The sequence below is a fragment of the Papilio polytes genome, unplaced genomic scaffold (genome assembly GCF_000836215.1).
Source record: "Papilio polytes unplaced genomic scaffold, Ppol_1.0 DF822178.1, whole genome shotgun sequence".
Classification (NCBI taxonomy): domain Eukaryota; kingdom Metazoa; phylum Arthropoda; class Insecta; order Lepidoptera; family Papilionidae; genus Papilio; species Papilio polytes.
The window spans coordinates 3,556,776-3,575,203 of NW_013527026.1; the positions used below are offsets into that span (position 1 = coordinate 3,556,776).

General features: G+C 31.6%; 2 protein-coding genes across 3 annotated transcripts in view; both read left to right on the forward strand.

Moving 5' to 3' along the window:
* LOC106106427 (ATP-binding cassette sub-family G member 1-like) overlaps positions 1-3,816 on the forward strand; it is a 21,637-nt gene extending 17,821 nt beyond the window's left edge. Inside the window, exons 6-10 of the mRNA XM_013287006.1 lie at positions 5-56; positions 343-497; positions 901-1,087; positions 1,410-1,666; positions 1,963-3,816. Of these exons, the coding sequence (XP_013142460.1) occupies positions 5-56; positions 343-497; positions 901-1,087; positions 1,410-1,666; positions 1,963-2,307 (996 nt within the window). The 3' untranslated portion in view covers positions 2,308-3,816. The remainder of the gene's footprint in view (positions 1-4; positions 57-342; positions 498-900; positions 1,088-1,409; positions 1,667-1,962) is intronic.
* A 452-nt stretch (positions 3,817-4,268) lies between these two features.
* Positions 4,269-18,175, forward strand: LOC106106708 (ATP-binding cassette sub-family G member 4-like). 2 transcript variants are annotated; one of them, XM_013287343.1, is made up of 11 exons: positions 4,269-4,507; positions 8,653-8,809; positions 10,454-10,613; positions 10,854-10,999; positions 11,970-12,208; positions 13,268-13,396; positions 13,926-14,065; positions 14,880-15,036; positions 15,137-15,237; positions 15,323-15,478; positions 15,809-18,175. In XM_013287343.1, the coding sequence occupies exons 1-11, from the start codon at positions 4,411-4,413 to the stop codon at positions 16,151-16,153; spliced, it is 1,827 nt and encodes a 608-aa protein (XP_013142797.1). In that variant the 5' UTR covers positions 4,269-4,410; the 3' UTR covers positions 16,154-18,175. The 2 variants fall into 2 exon arrangements, with proteins under 2 accessions (XP_013142797.1, XP_013142798.1); XM_013287344.1 differs by lacking the exon at positions 4,269-4,507 and adding an exon at positions 5,654-5,815.
* The last annotated feature ends 253 nt before the right edge of the window (positions 18,176-18,428 follow it).

Here is an 18,428-nt window from a genome sequence, read left to right on the forward strand (position 1 = left end):
AAAGAACCAGCGATGGATAAATAATATTACCGATGAGACTGATAGTAATTTAATAGGTAACTACAAAAATCTTTTTTAAAGTGTATAGTTCTAGTATTTTTTTGGCGCAATGACCTAAAGACAATATGGCACCTAAACTTTTTATGCAGACATGACATAATGAGCCTTAAACCAATATAAGGCGAAAGTTCTCTATCGAACACAGAACTCTCGAGAACCATTTATGTTATGCATTACAAACTATGTGCAACTGGATAATCGTAACGTGTTTATTGTTTAATTTGTTAAGCTACAAATTGATATATATAATAAATTAATAATATTTAATTCTTCAATTCACAGAAAAATATAAATTAAGTAAAAACGAAGAAGTGTTTCTGACAACTTTGCCGCCGCCAAAAGAAGATCCGACGAGTAAAATCCTGCTGTCGTTAAAAGGCACCTACCCAACGTCTTCGTGGAAACAATTCACAACATTATCAAGAAGATCATTTTTGGTAAGACGTAATAACTTAATTAAGTTACCAATTGTTTGATGGTTCTTAAGTTATTTTTATTTTGAAATTCTGTGTCGATTTATTCTGCTTTGAGTAAAAAAAAAAGTTAAAGCATGAAACAAAAAATGTATTTAATTTATTGTTTCATACTTTAACTTATCAACTACTAGATTTCACCCGCGATTCCGTCCGCGTAGATTAAAAAAAAAAAAAAATAAGTAGCCTATGTGTTCTTCCATCTCTACATCTTACCAAATTTTGTGACTGAATTGCCAAACAGTGGCATTTCAGTCACAAATAAAAATTAACGACACTACTCGTATTACTATCAAAATAATGACAAAGTATGGGCTTCTTGCAACAGCTATCGCTATAATTACTATTTTAAAACACATACTTCCAGTCGTACTGGCGCGACCCTCAGTTCACGCTGATGATCACCGGCATCCACTTCTTCATGGCGCTGTTCGTTGGTTTGTTGTTCTACAACATTGGCGGCGACGCGCGCTACATGCGGGACAACTACAACTTCCTCTACTTCAGCCTTATGTTCCTCATGTTCACAGCATTCAGTGCCGTCTCCATAAGATGTAAGTGTTTGGAAAATGACATATTGTAATTGGACTATACTGTGTACTTTATCATAATCTATACTTCGTATTATAAAGAGGAAAGGTTTGTATTTTTTAAGTACTCAAAGTGTACTGGGGCAATTAAAATGACATATAATATACGAGTGACATATGTAGGTCATTTTTAATACATTTTTTTAATCCCATGTGGACGAAGTTGTGTGAAGAAAGTGTATTTGTGATTTTGTAAATTTATAATTTTGTCTCTCCAACGATTCAACAGGCGTTTAAAAAAAAATGATTTATGGATTGTCTAGATTAATGAAGTAATATTAATTAGTTCCAGAGCAACTGCCTGTGGTACGGCGAGAGCACTTCAACCGTTGGTACGCGACGGGAGCGTACTACGCGTCCACTTTAGTCTCATCATTGCCCACGCAGACCATATGCACGCTTACCTTCGCCATCATCACGTACTGGCTGACAGACCAGCCGCAAGAGTACACGCGGTTCTTTAGCTACTGCTGTACTCTGCTCCTAGTCTCCTACACCGCGATCTGCATCGGACTCTTTAATGGATCTTTATTTAATGTTAAGGTTAGCACATTTTTTATCTGACGCTCTTTGTATAAGACTCTAAATCAGCAAAAACATTCCAGATGTGTTTCCAGTATGTTTCTGTACAATTTTTATTAACTATTACATAAAACGAATAAATAGTATTAAAGATTGAGATAGCGTTTTTATCGCATGAAAATATCTTAACAAATCGACTAAACTTGGACGCTATCTTTTACTTTAACTTAAACGATTGACTTTATTAGAATCCTGCCTTTATTTTTGTGCTTTAGTTTTGATTAACTGGCTTAAATAGCGTGTCATTTGTTTTGCAGAATGGAGTTGTTTTCGGGCCGTTCTTCATAATGCCATTCACGGTATTTTCCGGCTTCTTCCTGCGCTACAGCGACGCACCGTTCTTCTTCCAATGGATGTTCAACTTCTCCTTCCTAAAGCACGGCCTCGTCGGCTTGGTTATATCGATATACGGCATGAACCGGCCGAAACTGGTTTGTGATATACTTTACTGCCACTACACTTACCCTAGCCAGTTCCTGGAGGATAACGGAATGGCACATGAACAATACGGGTTCACGGTTATAGCTTTATTCTGTATAGCATTTGTATTCATATTTTTCTCATATATTGTTTTAAAAATTAGAATGAGAAGTAAATGGTGACCATCTGATAGATGGGTGTTCGGTCACTGTTAGTTGTAACAAATTCCATAACGTAAAATGATCTCTCGAAAAGGTTGGTAATACAAGTTTGTAATTTACAATTATTTAAAATGAGTTCCAATTTTTTGTGATGGATTGGGGATGGATTATTTAGATAGTTAGCATTTTTATGAAGACAATAAATATATTCCATTTTTTATAAATTCACCATTAAACAAATTAGTAGTCATGTTATGAATCATTGCCATAGTTTGACATTTTGTTGACATAATTTAAATATCTGTTGTAAATACTGCACTTGACCTTTATAATAAGCAATTATCACGAACAATATGTAAGATTGTGAATGACATACAACTCTGTATTTAGTATGGTCACAAATTTGTGCAAAATTTGTCCGATAGATGGCATAGCAGGGAATTCAAGATTTTTTTTAATTACCAGAGAAAAACTGTACTGTATTAAACTTTAAATTACATGGACTTAATACTCATCTATGAAAATGTCTGCGGTGGCGGGGTGAAGGACATATGTGTACGGGTAGTAGGTAACTGACATTGTGACTTTTGTGAATGGGATAAGCGGAAAATATTATCTTTGTGACACACCTATGTATTTATTGCAATTAATTTATTTATTGCAGTTTCTAGGATTTTTTGTAAAGCTATTTTTTCTGGTAATTAAAAAATAATCCTATATAATAACCAACATTTGAACAGAGCCTCACAGGCAATAATTATAATTTAATAGATATCAGACATTATAGCTAACTGACTTACATTAGGTGAATTCTCTAGTCTTAGACGGTTTATTTAACCTATGGGTATATTGTAAAATGATCATTTAAAGTTACAAATAAACGCTCAAAATGTCTTTAGTTACATCGTAATGTAAAACGTTTGAACCCATGACTATTATTTTATACTCGATTGATGTTGTTATTAATAAGAGAATGGCATTATTACAGAATCGTTAGATATATAAAAATACATAATTTAAACATAAAGCAACAATTTATAACTATTAAAAAAAAGATACAGAATCGTATCGAGTATGTGTAGAATATTTTTAGGTTATTCCATTATCATATATCTATGTTATTTTTTTGAGATATGTTTGTTTGCGAATACTTTAGTTTTATTTAATTTAAGGTATGGGTAATGGTTATTTACTTGTTTAAATGTTGTACATATTACTAAAGAGTCAATTAGCCAGTTATAATAGATATATATTTAAACATGTAACAATTAGTCATAGTATTTTAATTGTTGAAAATAGTTTCGACATTATGATATTTAAATGCAAGAGTACAATGTACTTAAGGCATTAAATCTGTGATTTAGAACAATTTAACGATACAATAATTGTAATATTGTTTAAGTGCAGTTAAGTCGGTGGAAAGAAGTTTATCAAAGTTTTCATGTACAATGTTGATTACATAAATTTGGAAAATATCAAATGATTACAGTTTTATAAATTATAAAGAAGTAATAAAGAAATACATTCCTGTATAAGATTTTTATTAAATCCCATACTTTTTTTCTTGATTTCTTTAATTTACACGCAGTAGTTAGTGTTCATAAAAAGAAACACGTAGTGTCTACGATAAACAAAGAAACTGTTAAATTAATTCTGATAATCATGTTAAATCGTTTTCAAATGTGATAATTTAAGGATTACATTAATTATAATCGGTTATCAATAATTTTATTAAAGATTTATGGGCAAAGTACATAGGTATATCGAAGTATTTTAGTCAAATAAAACATTATCGTATAAAGTTCTGTAAAAAAGGACAACCCAGAGACAAATATCTTATTCATAAGTTGCCATAAAGTAAACGAAAAAAAAATAATGCTAAAACAATTATCTCCTATGTCTGATAAAGATTATAAATATGTATTAAAGCACCGATATCTCACAGTAGATTAAATAAATATGAGTGAAAGCAACATTTCGAGCTCACAAGAACTTCTTACGTTTACTTAACATGGTCACTGACGCAGGGCAATTTTCCAATCACCGGTTGCTCCAATTGGCGTAGTTGTGTATAAACGCATTAGTGCAAGTGAACTGGTGTAAACTACAGTTGTATATTTAAAAATGAATCTAGAAATATGTAAAGACAATATAAGTGTCGAGGATACAGTTTTACTAGCGTTTACAGATGTTAGTTATTGTATTCCTAAGAGTTATTTGCGTAAGTGTATTTTATTTATATTAGATACTACAGACATGCAATTAAATAATATCATTAGTATATTTCTTTTGTATTATTAATACAAACATTCTGATAACACTTGCACAGATTAAAATTGTAATTAACAAGATGGCTAAACTTTTATCAAAAGATTGAGGTAGTGTCATGTGTCTTATCGCAGTTGTCGCTACGTGCCAGTTGATAGTAATTTAGAGGTAAATAGTATTTTTTTACAAGTAGAGAGGAGATGCAGTAAAGACTATTCTACTTTACCGTGTAATATTAAAACAATGCATATTGTCGGCTGCAGCAAAATTCAGTCATTGGCTCTACCAGCGTGGAAATTAAAAAAAACAACACAGCAATAAGTATTTATTCAAACTGCATTATATTAATGATATGATTAATCGTAAAAAGGACCTAAGTCAATGTCAATCACGGGCGTGGCTGCATTAATCTGTCCTTAATACGATAAGACAATCGCAATTAAGCTCAACCCACGACCTACACAAAAAGACATATAAACACTGTTAATGGTAAAAAGTAAAGAGTAGAAAGAAGGGATAAATTCTAAGGAGGATAGAATACGAAAAGGAAATATTCATTTCCATTTTATCCTCTCTTCTATACAACAAAAGCAATGCATCGGACGTGATGTTGCAGAGGTGTTTAGATGGTGTTCATTTAACATAAATACAAAAAAGAAAGTTTTTATTGAAGAAAAGAGAGTTATTTTGTATGTATTCTTTGAGTGATAAACTCGATATAGACAGCTAGAACTGGGAGTTTGTGACAGGCTTTACATAGACATATTTCAAGTTTGATGATAATGTTAAATATCACTTGTCATAATTTGCTTACTAATTTCAGAACTGGTTTCATAAGATTCAAGAATAATAATAAAATTGATTTAATCTCTATTTTTGTGCTTAATAATAACATTTGTAATTCTTTACTACCGGGAATTGATAAGTAAATAATAAATGAGAAAATAAAATATAACGCAGTTATAATTGCTAAACAATTTGTATATTAAAATGACATCAAATAGGTTAAGGATCCGTAGCATAGGAGAGGTCCGATAACATTTATATCTCTTGAATACGATGCCGTAGTATATATGAATGGATGTCGCAGTCGGCAAAGTTCATGCGGACCGAATAGTTGTGCGCTCGCGCATATTCGCGCGGAAATTCTGAAGATATCAAAGTTGCGAAGTGAATATAATGAGTAGTGAAGTGGAAAATGGAACCAACCTTAGTGTTGGAGATTATGTTGTGTTCACGGATATTACATACAAGATATCAGGTGAATAATACTTAGTTATATTTGAAATACGTAGAGAGAAAGTAAGAGCTATCAGTGCAAATATGCGATTATTGTCCTCATATACTTGTAATAATTTGCTTTGTTTATTATTTATTTATAAAGTACTGCACACTTCACATGTAAAGTAGTAATAATTACAATTAAAATAAAAAAGTTAAAGGGAAGTTAACATTAATTTTTGAAATAGTGAATAACTCGGCTATAGATGTAATAAATAACTGAATAAGAGGTATTTATTACAATTTATTTCGTGAACTAAATTAAAGTCTCAAAGAAAAACAAAACAATTTCGTGAGACGTGCTTAAACTTAAAAAACATTAATTACCTTAAGCGGATGAGTATGCTTAATTTTTTATTAGATACAGTACTAAATTTATTACTGCAATTTCAGCTTAAGCTGTTAAGTTATTAAGCGTATCGGATCTCGGTCACAAATGAGTTATTATTTTTATTCAGAAGAGATATAACCGAGGGCAAAAGTTAATAATCTTAATATTTTAGTACCTCGTACAGTAAACTGACAAAGTGAAATTCGTATATGCGCATATCCAGAAGGAGGTCAAAAGCGATAGGTTAAAGGAGACAAAACGACATGAGAATGAGTTTTCATTGCCGAAACACACGTTATACAAACAATTGTTAACACTAAAAAAATGTCGTATGATATTTGAATTATCTACATCAGTATTACAAACCAACGAGTACACACACAAAGTTACTATAATTGAAATAATTTTAAATCATGCAAGATTGCTTTCGTGTAAAAGCTTTTTTTGAAAAGCTTAAAAATGAAACGGAATCAGTATGGTAAAATTAATCTGTTAAAATGTATAACATTACTTTATTTAAATTCATGAAAAGAATATAAAAGATTATATTGCGGACATCGGTGAATGGACAGAAAGGAGGTTAAGGTCAGAAGACACGTTATTCTGCAGCAAATTGCCACTTGGTAAACAAACACACGGATATTTTTAATTAAACATTTACACCTACTGAAATGCAAATTTTATATGCTTTAAATCATACGATTCACCTTGAGTTGTCAGTAACACTTCTTAAGCAATTGTAACTATGGGTTTTCATTATCACAACACTTACATCTAAAACATTTTCATCTCTTTCATTCTCTTAGAAAAAGACAGAGAAGAGAATATGTTTCAACGCAAGTATAACTGCAGTGGAAATCCACTGTTAGACACTACGTCTCCGTTTTACAAAAGTCTTGAACTGTCTCTGAGTATCTTGTTTACGTACATTTGTATGCTGAGTACTGCTACTTCACGGTTTTAAAAAAACAATAAACCGTATTTTGTATGTCTGTTATGTATTGGGAATCTCAAGTTCGGTGCCCTGAGTCAAAGCTCCCTCTTCACCTCCAGCGATGTAGTGATGAGTGTCAAAAGATGGTGATTGTTTTCATCATCTTCAGCCTGCCGTTTTCCCCACATAGGATTGATGGGGTGCGTTTTGCTCTTCCGTACATCTCCATCAGCCTTCTTACCTGAATTCACACCCTTTTCACGTATATCTTCTTTCAGACAAACCTTGGTCTTCCTCCACCTTTGTAGCAATATTCAATCTCGTTACATTCGTGTAGATTGTATATTAAAAGTTTACTTAAACGTTAATTTAAGAAATGTTATCAAAATAACTTGGCAAAAATAACACCTTCTTAATATTATAAATGCGAAAGTTTCGATTGATGGATGTTTGTTAGAGTCTGTAGCCTAAACGTCTGAACGGAACTTGAACACATAGGCTACTACGCTTTTGTTTTATTTTAATTTCACGCGGACGGAGTCGCGGGCAAAAACTAGTCCAAAATATTTAATGCGGCATTGTTTTAGTTTAGTGTGCACAAATATGTAAATGATATTTTAATTGCATTTATCATTTAAGTATACTAGCTAGCTATTTAATATGAATTAAAATACAAAAGATTGGGAAAAAAATTAAGTCCTTATACTATTTCTATTGATATGAATGCTTGGTTTCATGATTGTCTATATTATTATAAAAACAAGTGATTACAGAATATAAATATTAAAACAATTATCCTGCCAGTCTTGACCTAGTCTAGCATATATCAAATTCATTAATCAATTCAATTGTTAATTCCGCAATTTATGTAAATACATATAAAAGGACAATGCCTGGCCTTTAACTTAACTTTGCCGTATTAATTTATTATTAACTATATGTAAATAACCTTGTATTTCTTTTAATCGCTGTCCGCTTCTGAAAAAGCTCAATTACTCTTAAATATAATATTGTATCGAATTATGAAATGATGTAACAAATGCATAAACCTTTTTTTAATATTCCCCGATTATAAATTACACGTATAAACCTAAGCATAGCAAAGTAGAATATTCTTATGAATTTAAAATAATATAAATAACTAACAAGTCAATTCCAATATTCATTTTATTAAAATTAACATTTAATTAAAGAATTATATCTTTAAATGGTTGAATCTAAATTTAACAACAAAAAAAATTAAGAATTAACAAACTCAAACTTGATTTATTCTAACAAGACAAGTTTTTGTCAACAGCCAATGGGAAAATGGACCACAAAGTCTCTAAGTTTAAGTTTAGTATTAATCTCACGAAAATTCTTTCTGACTATCGAAGGCTGTGTATATATTTATATATTATTTTTATAAAAAAAAATGGTCCAACCACGATAGAAGGTTTATAAGCAATTTTATGAATATTTACATTTCAAAATGTACAGGTAAAAATGTCAGTCATAAGAATTTTACGCATTCGACCTTCACACTTACTTACGTTTTTGGTATATCTTGAAGGTAATGTTTGGACGAAGAAAAAATCGTATCCTCGAGACGATGAACAAGTAATTTTGGACGCGGCTTGCGGCGCGTTGCGTCCGGGCCGGCTCACCTTCATCCTGGGGCCCTCCGGTGCAGGCAAGACCTCGCTGCTCAAAATACTGGCCGGCAGAAAGTAAGTATTTACATCCCTAAACCTAAATGCTACCAAATAACTGACCGCTATAAAGGAAATTTTATTTTTTACACAAGGTCTTTTTATTGATTATTTTTATATCGCAGTTAAACTTTGATGCCAAAGATATCGGCACAGTTTTTAAAACGCCACAGTTGCTGTAATAATAAATATTTTAACCAAACAAAGATAAAATTCAAACTTGACCCAATATTAAAGAATAAATAAATCTTAAAAAAAATGTCAGCGTTACTATGAGTTTGTAAAGGACTTTATTGATTTTACTTTGATTTTGCATATGTTTGACCCAAAGACATTTAAGAAATATGTAAACTAGACATAACAATAACGACATAGGGAATAACATTTTTCCACCGGTAACTTCTTTGTACGGTAATGTTTTAATCACGCTGAGACGCTTTTCAGTGTTTGAATTTTTTTTGTTTGTGATTTTGAGATTATGTAAAAAATGTTTCATGTGAAGTGTGAACTCTGCTTACTCCTTATATTTTTAATCATTAACACTATCATAGCACTTACTCATAAAACAATATTTCTTACAGACAAAACGTAAACAATTCATTAATAATGAAAGCTATTTATTGACTCAACGTACGAGTATAACCTGATTATGTTTAAAAAGGATTTAAAAATACAAAGCAGGTTTTCATCACGTGCAAGTAATAATAACAACATTAATTGAAGTCCATTCGCAAATCTTAAGAATGGTTATTTTTCGTGAATTATTTATATTTCAATCTACATTTATATCTAACTTATAATCTCAAAAACTACTCCACCGATTTCAAAATTTATTTTTCCTTTAAAAAGCTACATAGTCACAGAGTAACAACAACATTGAGTTATGTTTATTGCCAGATTTTTTGACCGACTTCCTTTTAAATTCTGCTCGGACTGAGTCGCGAGAAAAAGCTGTTTTTTATGAATCAGTTTTTGTTCTTCTAACACCATCAGTACAAACCGGACGTTAAAGTATGTAAATAAATAGAATGCATTGCAATTTAATGGAATTTATTCTTGTAGATATTCATATATGCCTAATTTAATCAAGATCTGTTAAGCTGTTTGGAGATACGTACGTACAAACAATCCTCCAAAATTTTACATTTTTTATTAATTACATTGGTATTATAATTAAAAAACAATATAAATGAGCTGCAGACGAAAAACTCAAGAACTTAAAATTCAAAAATGACAAAATCGTCTTAAACAACATTGTGCAGTGTTTTTTCCTTTTACAAACGAGGGATTATGTAAAGCATATTTATCTTAGATCATAAGAACCTCAAGCCATGTCCGTATAATGTAACACATCTTGATAAGAAAAATAGACGGAAAATAAACGAATGTAAAATAATGAATAGGTACAAAAATTAGAGTCTGTAAATTAAATACTAGATTTAAAGAAAACGTAACACAATCTAATACCAAAATTACACGAGTGATATTTATGATTATATACATGTCTTAATGTTAAACACGCATAGTCAAAGGTTATCATAATGACCTGGATAAAGCAATTGTTGAACATTAAATGTAGTCAAACAATATCACTAACATTTTTGACTTATAAAGAGTATTAGTGTACCCTTGATGCTAAACTAGTCGAACAATTTGTTTCAGAAAGCGTGGTGTAAAAGGTTCCATTCAAGGGATAGGCAAAAATGCGGTGTTGGTGGCGCAACATGCAACCCTCATAGACGCCCTCACCGTGCGCGAAACACTACATTTCGCTGCTGTACTCAAGTTACCTAAAGCAACTCGACTTGAACGCATCGACACGGTATAAATACATATTATATTGCAAAACTATTCCGGTCCCGAACGTTTTATCAATGCAAATTGCGATTGACTTCGAGTTATTATTTATTAAATATAGTTTAATATACACAGCATTTGATCTGCAACTGATTTGATGTTACGATTAGGTTACATGTATTGGAACAGTAGGATAAGTATTTTAGGAACCCACAAATGAGCAAGCACCAAACGGCTTAAATAAAATGTATTTTTTTATTGCTAGATAGAAATGATATCGAAGCAGCTGGGAATCCGCGACGTGTTCAATACGAGAGCAGGTCGGTTGTCCGGCGGTGAACGCAAGCGGTTAACAATCGCCTGCGAGCTTCTTACAGATCCCCACATCATGCTCTTAGACGAACCTACCAGGTAATTCACACAAGCAGCTGCATAAAGAGAAAAGATGTACGTAATTTTAATAAACTCCAGGGTCATAATCCAAATAAACCCTTGTTTATATTGTTATCATTTATAATAGATAAGCTCATAATTGGTCGATAGGTTCTAAGGTAAATATAAATACTTAACACATGTAACTCAAATTGCAATACATTTTCATTATGTTTTTATCACAGTGAGATTCATTTTATATGATGAACATTGTTAGTTCAAACTATTTAGCACACACTTTCTCTCTCAAGAAAGTCACTTCTTGCGACTGTAAACGACTCGATTTCGTTGCGAATCAACACTCAATTTTTGCTTTTAATCTTTCGTAGCGCAAACATTTCTTGCAAGTATCAACTTAATGAAATTGCCACAAGCACTAAAATAAATTCGAGGTTAAAAAACATATAATTATTTCTTACATACTTAAATATGTTACATTGTACGTGGTTACATATTTCGACGATAACCTTTAATACCGAATATAAAACCCACTTTATTCTCATTACATTTATGTATTGCTAAAAATATAATTTTATCTTACAACTGACTTGTGTATAACAATGACGCCACAACTTTCTTATATCTAAAGTTTTCTAGTGTCATGGACATTACATGTAGTTAGGATGTTATAATGTATTTTATTTAAACGAAACTGACTTCCTGAGGTTTAAAAATACCAGAAAAATGTGTACACAATTTCTAATATTGATTGAATTATTCTATCCAAACTTTTGTTTGTACTAAAAAATTTGTGGGACTGGTGGTTTTCGATGATGTTATAAAGATTTGAATGGAAATACAAACATGAGTTTTCAAGACCGTATATTTATGAATCAGGACTTTCACGTTAAAATATAAGAAAGTGAATTCTCAAAGGTTTATCATAGGTCCCAATCATTCACTTCTTATTATAAATATTCTTTCTCATTCTAATAAATTCACTTTACAGTGGGCTGGATTCAGTATCATCACTGTCAGTGACCAAGGCGCTGCAGGCAGTGGCCAGGACTGGACGGACTGTGGCCTGCGTCATCCACCAGCCCTCCTCGCAGCTGTTCTCCTCCGCCGATGACGTCATGCTGCTCGCAAATGGGCGAACACTATACGCCGGCAGCATAGAAGATCTCCCCAACACACTAAAGACCGCCGGACTGATTTGCCCACGCTACTACAATATGGCGGATTACCGTACGTAACTACGGATAACTTAATTATGTCTTGTCAATATAAAAATTCCACTCTTCTGTATCGAAGATTAGGAAAGCAAACCAATTGGCACAGCTCATTCGATATCAAATAACTATTGCCACCGAATGATATTTTTATTTAATTCTCTTGAAACCTTGAAATTCTATACGGTTCGATGTTAAATTATTTCTCTACTTATTGATATGTGCACAGCGATGCGTTTAGTATTCGATGACATATGTATGCGAGTGCTTGTATATGCTAGCCATTGTGTGAAATCTAGTGTATGACTCGTACTTATTTTATCAACGAGTGCGACGGTTACCGTGCTGTCCAGTATGAAAACAAATAAAAGGATACGAAATACAATTTAATTTGCAATTTGTATTGCTTCTGTTGTTTAAATCATTTTAATATTGAAGTGATGGGTAAAAAATCGAATAAAATCCATGTTCAAAAGACTACTTGCTATAAGTCGAATCCGATATCGATCTTACAATGGGTATGGTGATATATAAATTTAATTGAAATCTGTTGTGTTGCTGTTTATAATAGCCAATTTTAAACATGACTAGAGATTACAAGCCACGGTCCTTGTCTCTTTATTCACTTGATTATTTTATCATATAAAGATTTACGACGTTGCGTACAATAAAATGATATACGAGTAGTTATCACTAATTAGACGTTTTTAGAACAAGATATCATTTAATTAAGACATTAAATGCAAAAACAATGACGTATTAGTTCATCTAAAATGCATCGTTGATTACTTATTAAATATCAATATATCCGTTTTAACTAGATGTTAGTTATTGTTAGTAAATACAAATGTACACTATGTTCTATTAATAAAACTATTGTCGATGAGCGGTGCAATATAATGATTATTATAAAATTATAGTGAAATATTACAATAAACGGTATTTTAATTAGTTACTCCGCAAACGCAATAACTCATAGTAGCTCTTGGTCTCAGAACAGCAGCGTCGCATTTTCTGTTATATCTTTTGTTTTTAAAAACAAACTGCATTTTAAACTGTTTTATAACTGTTTTAGTTATAGAAATAGCAAGCAACAAACATACAGAGAGCTTCGCACTTTTAGAAAATGAAGCCAAACTTTACGCGTCGGAAATGAGAAAAATCGCTGAAAATGATAACTCGGCAAAGAATGAAAAAATTATTGGTAAGACTTTCCACTGTTCATATTTGTATTTTGGACAGATAGATTCCCAGTTTTCGTTTTTGTTTTTTAAATAAAGCTTCCCGAAATTTAATTCAGAATCTTTCCTAATAGTTTATTATTTTTTATATAAAAATCAAGAAGTACTAAAATTGGGTATATGAATTGTTTCCGCTCATATGAAGAGGGATACTTCAACAAAGAGATAAGATGCGTAGGCGTCACGACTAAAGTACAAATAACACATGCATTGGGAACAAAGCTTATTGTAACATGAAATTACTCAACTGGGTTTAAAGGAAGTGTCTTTTTACTGATAGTGATCAGTTAGGCAAAAATAATTCGTCCAACTCTTGGACGTGATAATTAGCTTATTTTCGTTCTGTCTATTTTGTATAATATTGTTTACTATTTGATAGTCAAATATTACCGTAAGTTACCACTGCCGCTGCCAAAATAAGAGGGATCACAATATATCTTGTACATGTGGGAATCCATACTTAGTAAAGATATACATGTTTTTCATTTACAGAAATCTCAAGTGAAGCTGAAACGCTATTAAATGTAAACACATTAAATGTTCGGGACTATGCGGCGTCTTATAGCCAACAATTGTCAGCACTACTATGGCGAGGGTACATAGGAGCGTTACGAGATGTACATTTGACTCAGGTAAATACCAAATGCCATAAAAGTCATAAATTGTATGTATTTGTACGAATACAATTCAACGATGTACTGTTTAATAGTTACATTAACTCATAAAGCAATATAATACCTCATACATTTATACATCCAAACATTTACATAAGTGTTTATATTAAGTATTTACTTATTAAGAAAACCATTTATCTGCACATTTATCCTTACAATTTCCATGCAACATCTGCATACAAAACTGCATAATTTAAACGTACGCTCGCGTCGCGCAAAAACGTGAACAATGTTTTATCATTAGACCATTATTGACACTGCATGTGAATAAGTTTTATTGACACGGATCTTATAGTTGATTATCTCATCAAATAATGTTATGCGTACTTTGTTATAGTGTAATCATAATCAGACTTAATGTTATGATTTTTCTCTAATGCATGTTTGGCAGTCCATCTTACTAATATAAAAGCGAATGATTAGAGTTTGGGAGTTTGTAGCCTAAACTCGGATCTCAAATTTGGCATAGACGTAGAGGTTAGTCCGAAAGAACATAGAAGCTACTTACTTTTTGTTTTTAATTTCACGCGCGCGAAACCTAAAGTTAGGTTTTTTTAAGTGATTGTCATCAATTATACGCCAATCTTACTATCAAAAACAATAGTTTAAGGATAATTAAGCATCCTCTTTGCGTAAATTCCCCTAACTTAATCTAAACTTAGAGAATCCCGTATTGTCTTTTAGTACATTTGTGATAAATCTGTACTAAGGAATCAATAAATCACTGTGTGTTGAAACTTGCTATTACTTTAGTGTATGTTATAATTTTCAGATACGTATGGTGACACATCTTCTAGTGGCATTGCTACTCGGTGCGTTGTACAAAGGCGCAGGCGCTGAAGCCCATCGTATGACAACTAACACGGGCTGCTTGTTCTTCTTCCTTCTATTTATCTTCTTCTCTAACGCTATGCCAACTATACACAATTGTAAGTATGAAATGATACTTGTTCTATTCTCTAATATTTATTAAAGATCGCAATAGGAAAGATACCTACGTTACATTCATAAAATCAATTTTACTTACAGTCCCAGTGGAGTCTACCGTTGTACTTCAGGAGCATTTAAATAAATGGTACTCCTTGACGATGTATTGTGCGTCGAAGATTATAGTTGATCTACCCATACAGGTAAACAGATCGTTTAAATTATAATAAGTTAGTAGTAGCACTGTTTATTGACAAATGATTGCATCTACTTTACCTTTTGTTTCAGCTGTTGTGTGCAACTGTTTTCATATTCCCTGCTTGGTACTTAACGTCTCAACCTATGGAGCTGGATCGAATGGCTTTGGCGTGGATCATTTGTGCTCTGACTACAATACTGGCGCAAACATTCGGTTTGGTTATCGGAGCTGCTTGCGGTGTTAAGGTAATGTTTGAACCCGTATTATTTACACATAGAATTATAATAAACTGGCCTTCGGCCGTGCGGAATAAAAAAAAAAGGTGTAAGTAGTCTGTGTTTTTCCAGGCTATGTTCTAAATCTATGTGAAACTTCAGTTCAGTAGTTTAGGCTACAAACTTTACCAAACATCTATCCATTCATGTTAACTTTAATAATTTTAGTAAGATTCACGATGAAGCAAAACAAAGAAGTAGCGATAGTTTAATACTGACAGTAACCACTTCTTCGTATCTACTCTTTTTAATTGTCCCTGTCTTTTTAATAAGTTTTAATTGAGTGTATCTATTTTTCAGCTTGGAATGTTTGTGATACCAGCAGCCAATATTCCCATGTTGATGTTCTCAGGATTTTTCATCCCCTACCACGAAGTGCCGGTATATCTTCGTCCTTTTGCCCTCATTTCGTATTTCAGATACGCGTTCGATGCATTTCTATCTACCGTCTACGGTTTCAACAGACCGAACTTACCATGTCATAAGGAATTTTGCTTTTATAAGAATCCTAGCAAGTATCTAGAATTTTTGGGACTATCTGAAGATTTTTATAATGACGTCATTGTTCTAATAGTGTGGATTCTTGTATTAGAAATTTCTTTAATATGTGTTTTAAAGTACAGAGTGTATAAAGCATGTAGATAGAATTATTTATATAAATGTTTTGTTTTTACAAATTTACGATCTGTGTAACGCATAATTTTTTATGTCTCAATTTAGCATGTAAATTTTATTTTTCTACTTTTATACAACGGGACTCTGTATTTATAAGAATTTAGTTTGTGATACTCATTTATTTTAGTGTATTATTCAATTTATGAATTGCTGTCAATTTATTCGTAGGTAATTAAATATAGATTTAATATTACAAAATGTGTCTTTGTGTCTGGAAATTGTAATAATTAGTTTGTAAGAAAACCAGTTTACTACTTCTGAAATACGGATGACAAAATTATATTTTTAGCAACCTTGTATTACAGCGGTACTTGTATAACTGTCGCTAGATTGTTTAGAAAGCTCCTTACAAAAGTTAATATTTCTTTTATTTGTGCCCTGAGTTAGAGATCTAGACTTGGCAAGTCAAACTTCTTCTTTATGACCAACCTCTTTACAGAAGGAACACGTGACTTTTAGAGCTACTTTCGCTAGGTGTTAGACCAAAGAGCTTATAAGTAAGAGTCGGGACTTAGAACAAAGAATAAGCTCGGTCTGACACCAAACTCACTTCTCGCCGCAAAAAGTTACCAGGATAAAAATATTTAATTTCAATTTTTCCGACACAATGAAAAAACATGTGCACCAACCTAACAAAAATCATTAGTGAAGGCTCTTATAATCGATACCTTGATGTCGATATCGATTAAATGTGGGGTGATTGGGTGGCCCTTCTTAATGCAATCTCATATTTCAAATAACTTTGCATTTAGGCTCAATGTTAAATTATTCTTAATGTAATTTTTCATTTACTGACATTGAACCTAAATTATCCAAAGGGAAGCAAATGAAGTAAATAATTACCAAAATTACATTTATTTATTTTATTAACAAGGCATCGCCAAGTAATATTTTAAATATAGTGTTTGTTTTTGTGGAATAATAATTGTCTAGGATAACTGTCAAATAATAATTTTGTATACCTGGCTTCATTCCTAATTTACAATAAAACCTCTTCCTTCCTTCAAAATTTTTCAGGTAACAATTTCTATCCACCCACTCAGATTCCGGTATTTTTACATTTTTTTTTTCCTTTTAATTACGTTGACCTGTATTTATATTCAAAATTTCGAGTTTGTGGGACTGCTAAAAGTACCTTAGAATTATGTTTACACGTGCGTTTCTGTAAAATGTAAAGGATTCAATTAACGATATATACATGTCAAAACAAAAAATATCGATAATAAAATAATTTACAATGACAAACTGTAAACTAGATACATCACTAGCACAAAATATTTTTTCAAATTTAACTCTATACAACTAATTAAAAGTACCATGATAGCTATACATTTACCTTTTTTAATAATTAATTAATGATTATCGATTCTCATCCAATTTTCCGAAAGATGAAACATTATTGAATCTTTATTTTCAGTAGAAGTTCATCCCAATTATTTGAAACGTTTAAAACTTTTCAGTTTTTTTTTTAATAAAATAAAAGAAAATTTTACTGATGTAGAAACTTTAAAGAAATATGAACAATAATAAACAACAAAAAATGGTAAAACGGCCCGATAGATATAACTTTTTCACTGTATCAGATTTATGTATTATTACACTTGAAGAGAAGAATTAAAAAGTTATGGTGGAAACGATTTTTATTTTTTTTACATTTAACATATCTGCATGTTCAAATGCCTTAATAATAAAGTATTGAAAAATTCAACACTTCTTGCATGAAGGTCGGCAACACCACAAAATATTTACTAATCAAAAGTAAAACAAATAAAACAATGTCAATACTGTTTTATTTGATTTTTACAACACAGCCAGTACATCACTGGAAAGAAACGTCAATTTTTTATAATAGCACACATCCAAAATCCTGTGTAAATACGAAATACATACAAACAAAACGCAGTTTTCACAGAATTACTTATGCACATTTTTATATGAAACATAATAAATACACATTGTACTTAAACTGTAAATGCCACAAGTTGGATTCAGTATTACAAAATAGTCTAAAAAGAGGATTTTGTCAAAATTAAGATTTAGTACACTCATAGAGTAGTCAAGTATTTTTTCTACATTCATCCAATACTTTTGTATTATGGGTCTTATTTTCTAGTTAGCTTTAAATTTGTCTTTACCTTTAATTCATTATTTTTCTTACTTCGATTTATTTTAAAAATATTTGGTTTGTGAACCGATGTTTTTTGCATAACAGTACTTTCGTACGCGCAAACATTTGAAAAAAATT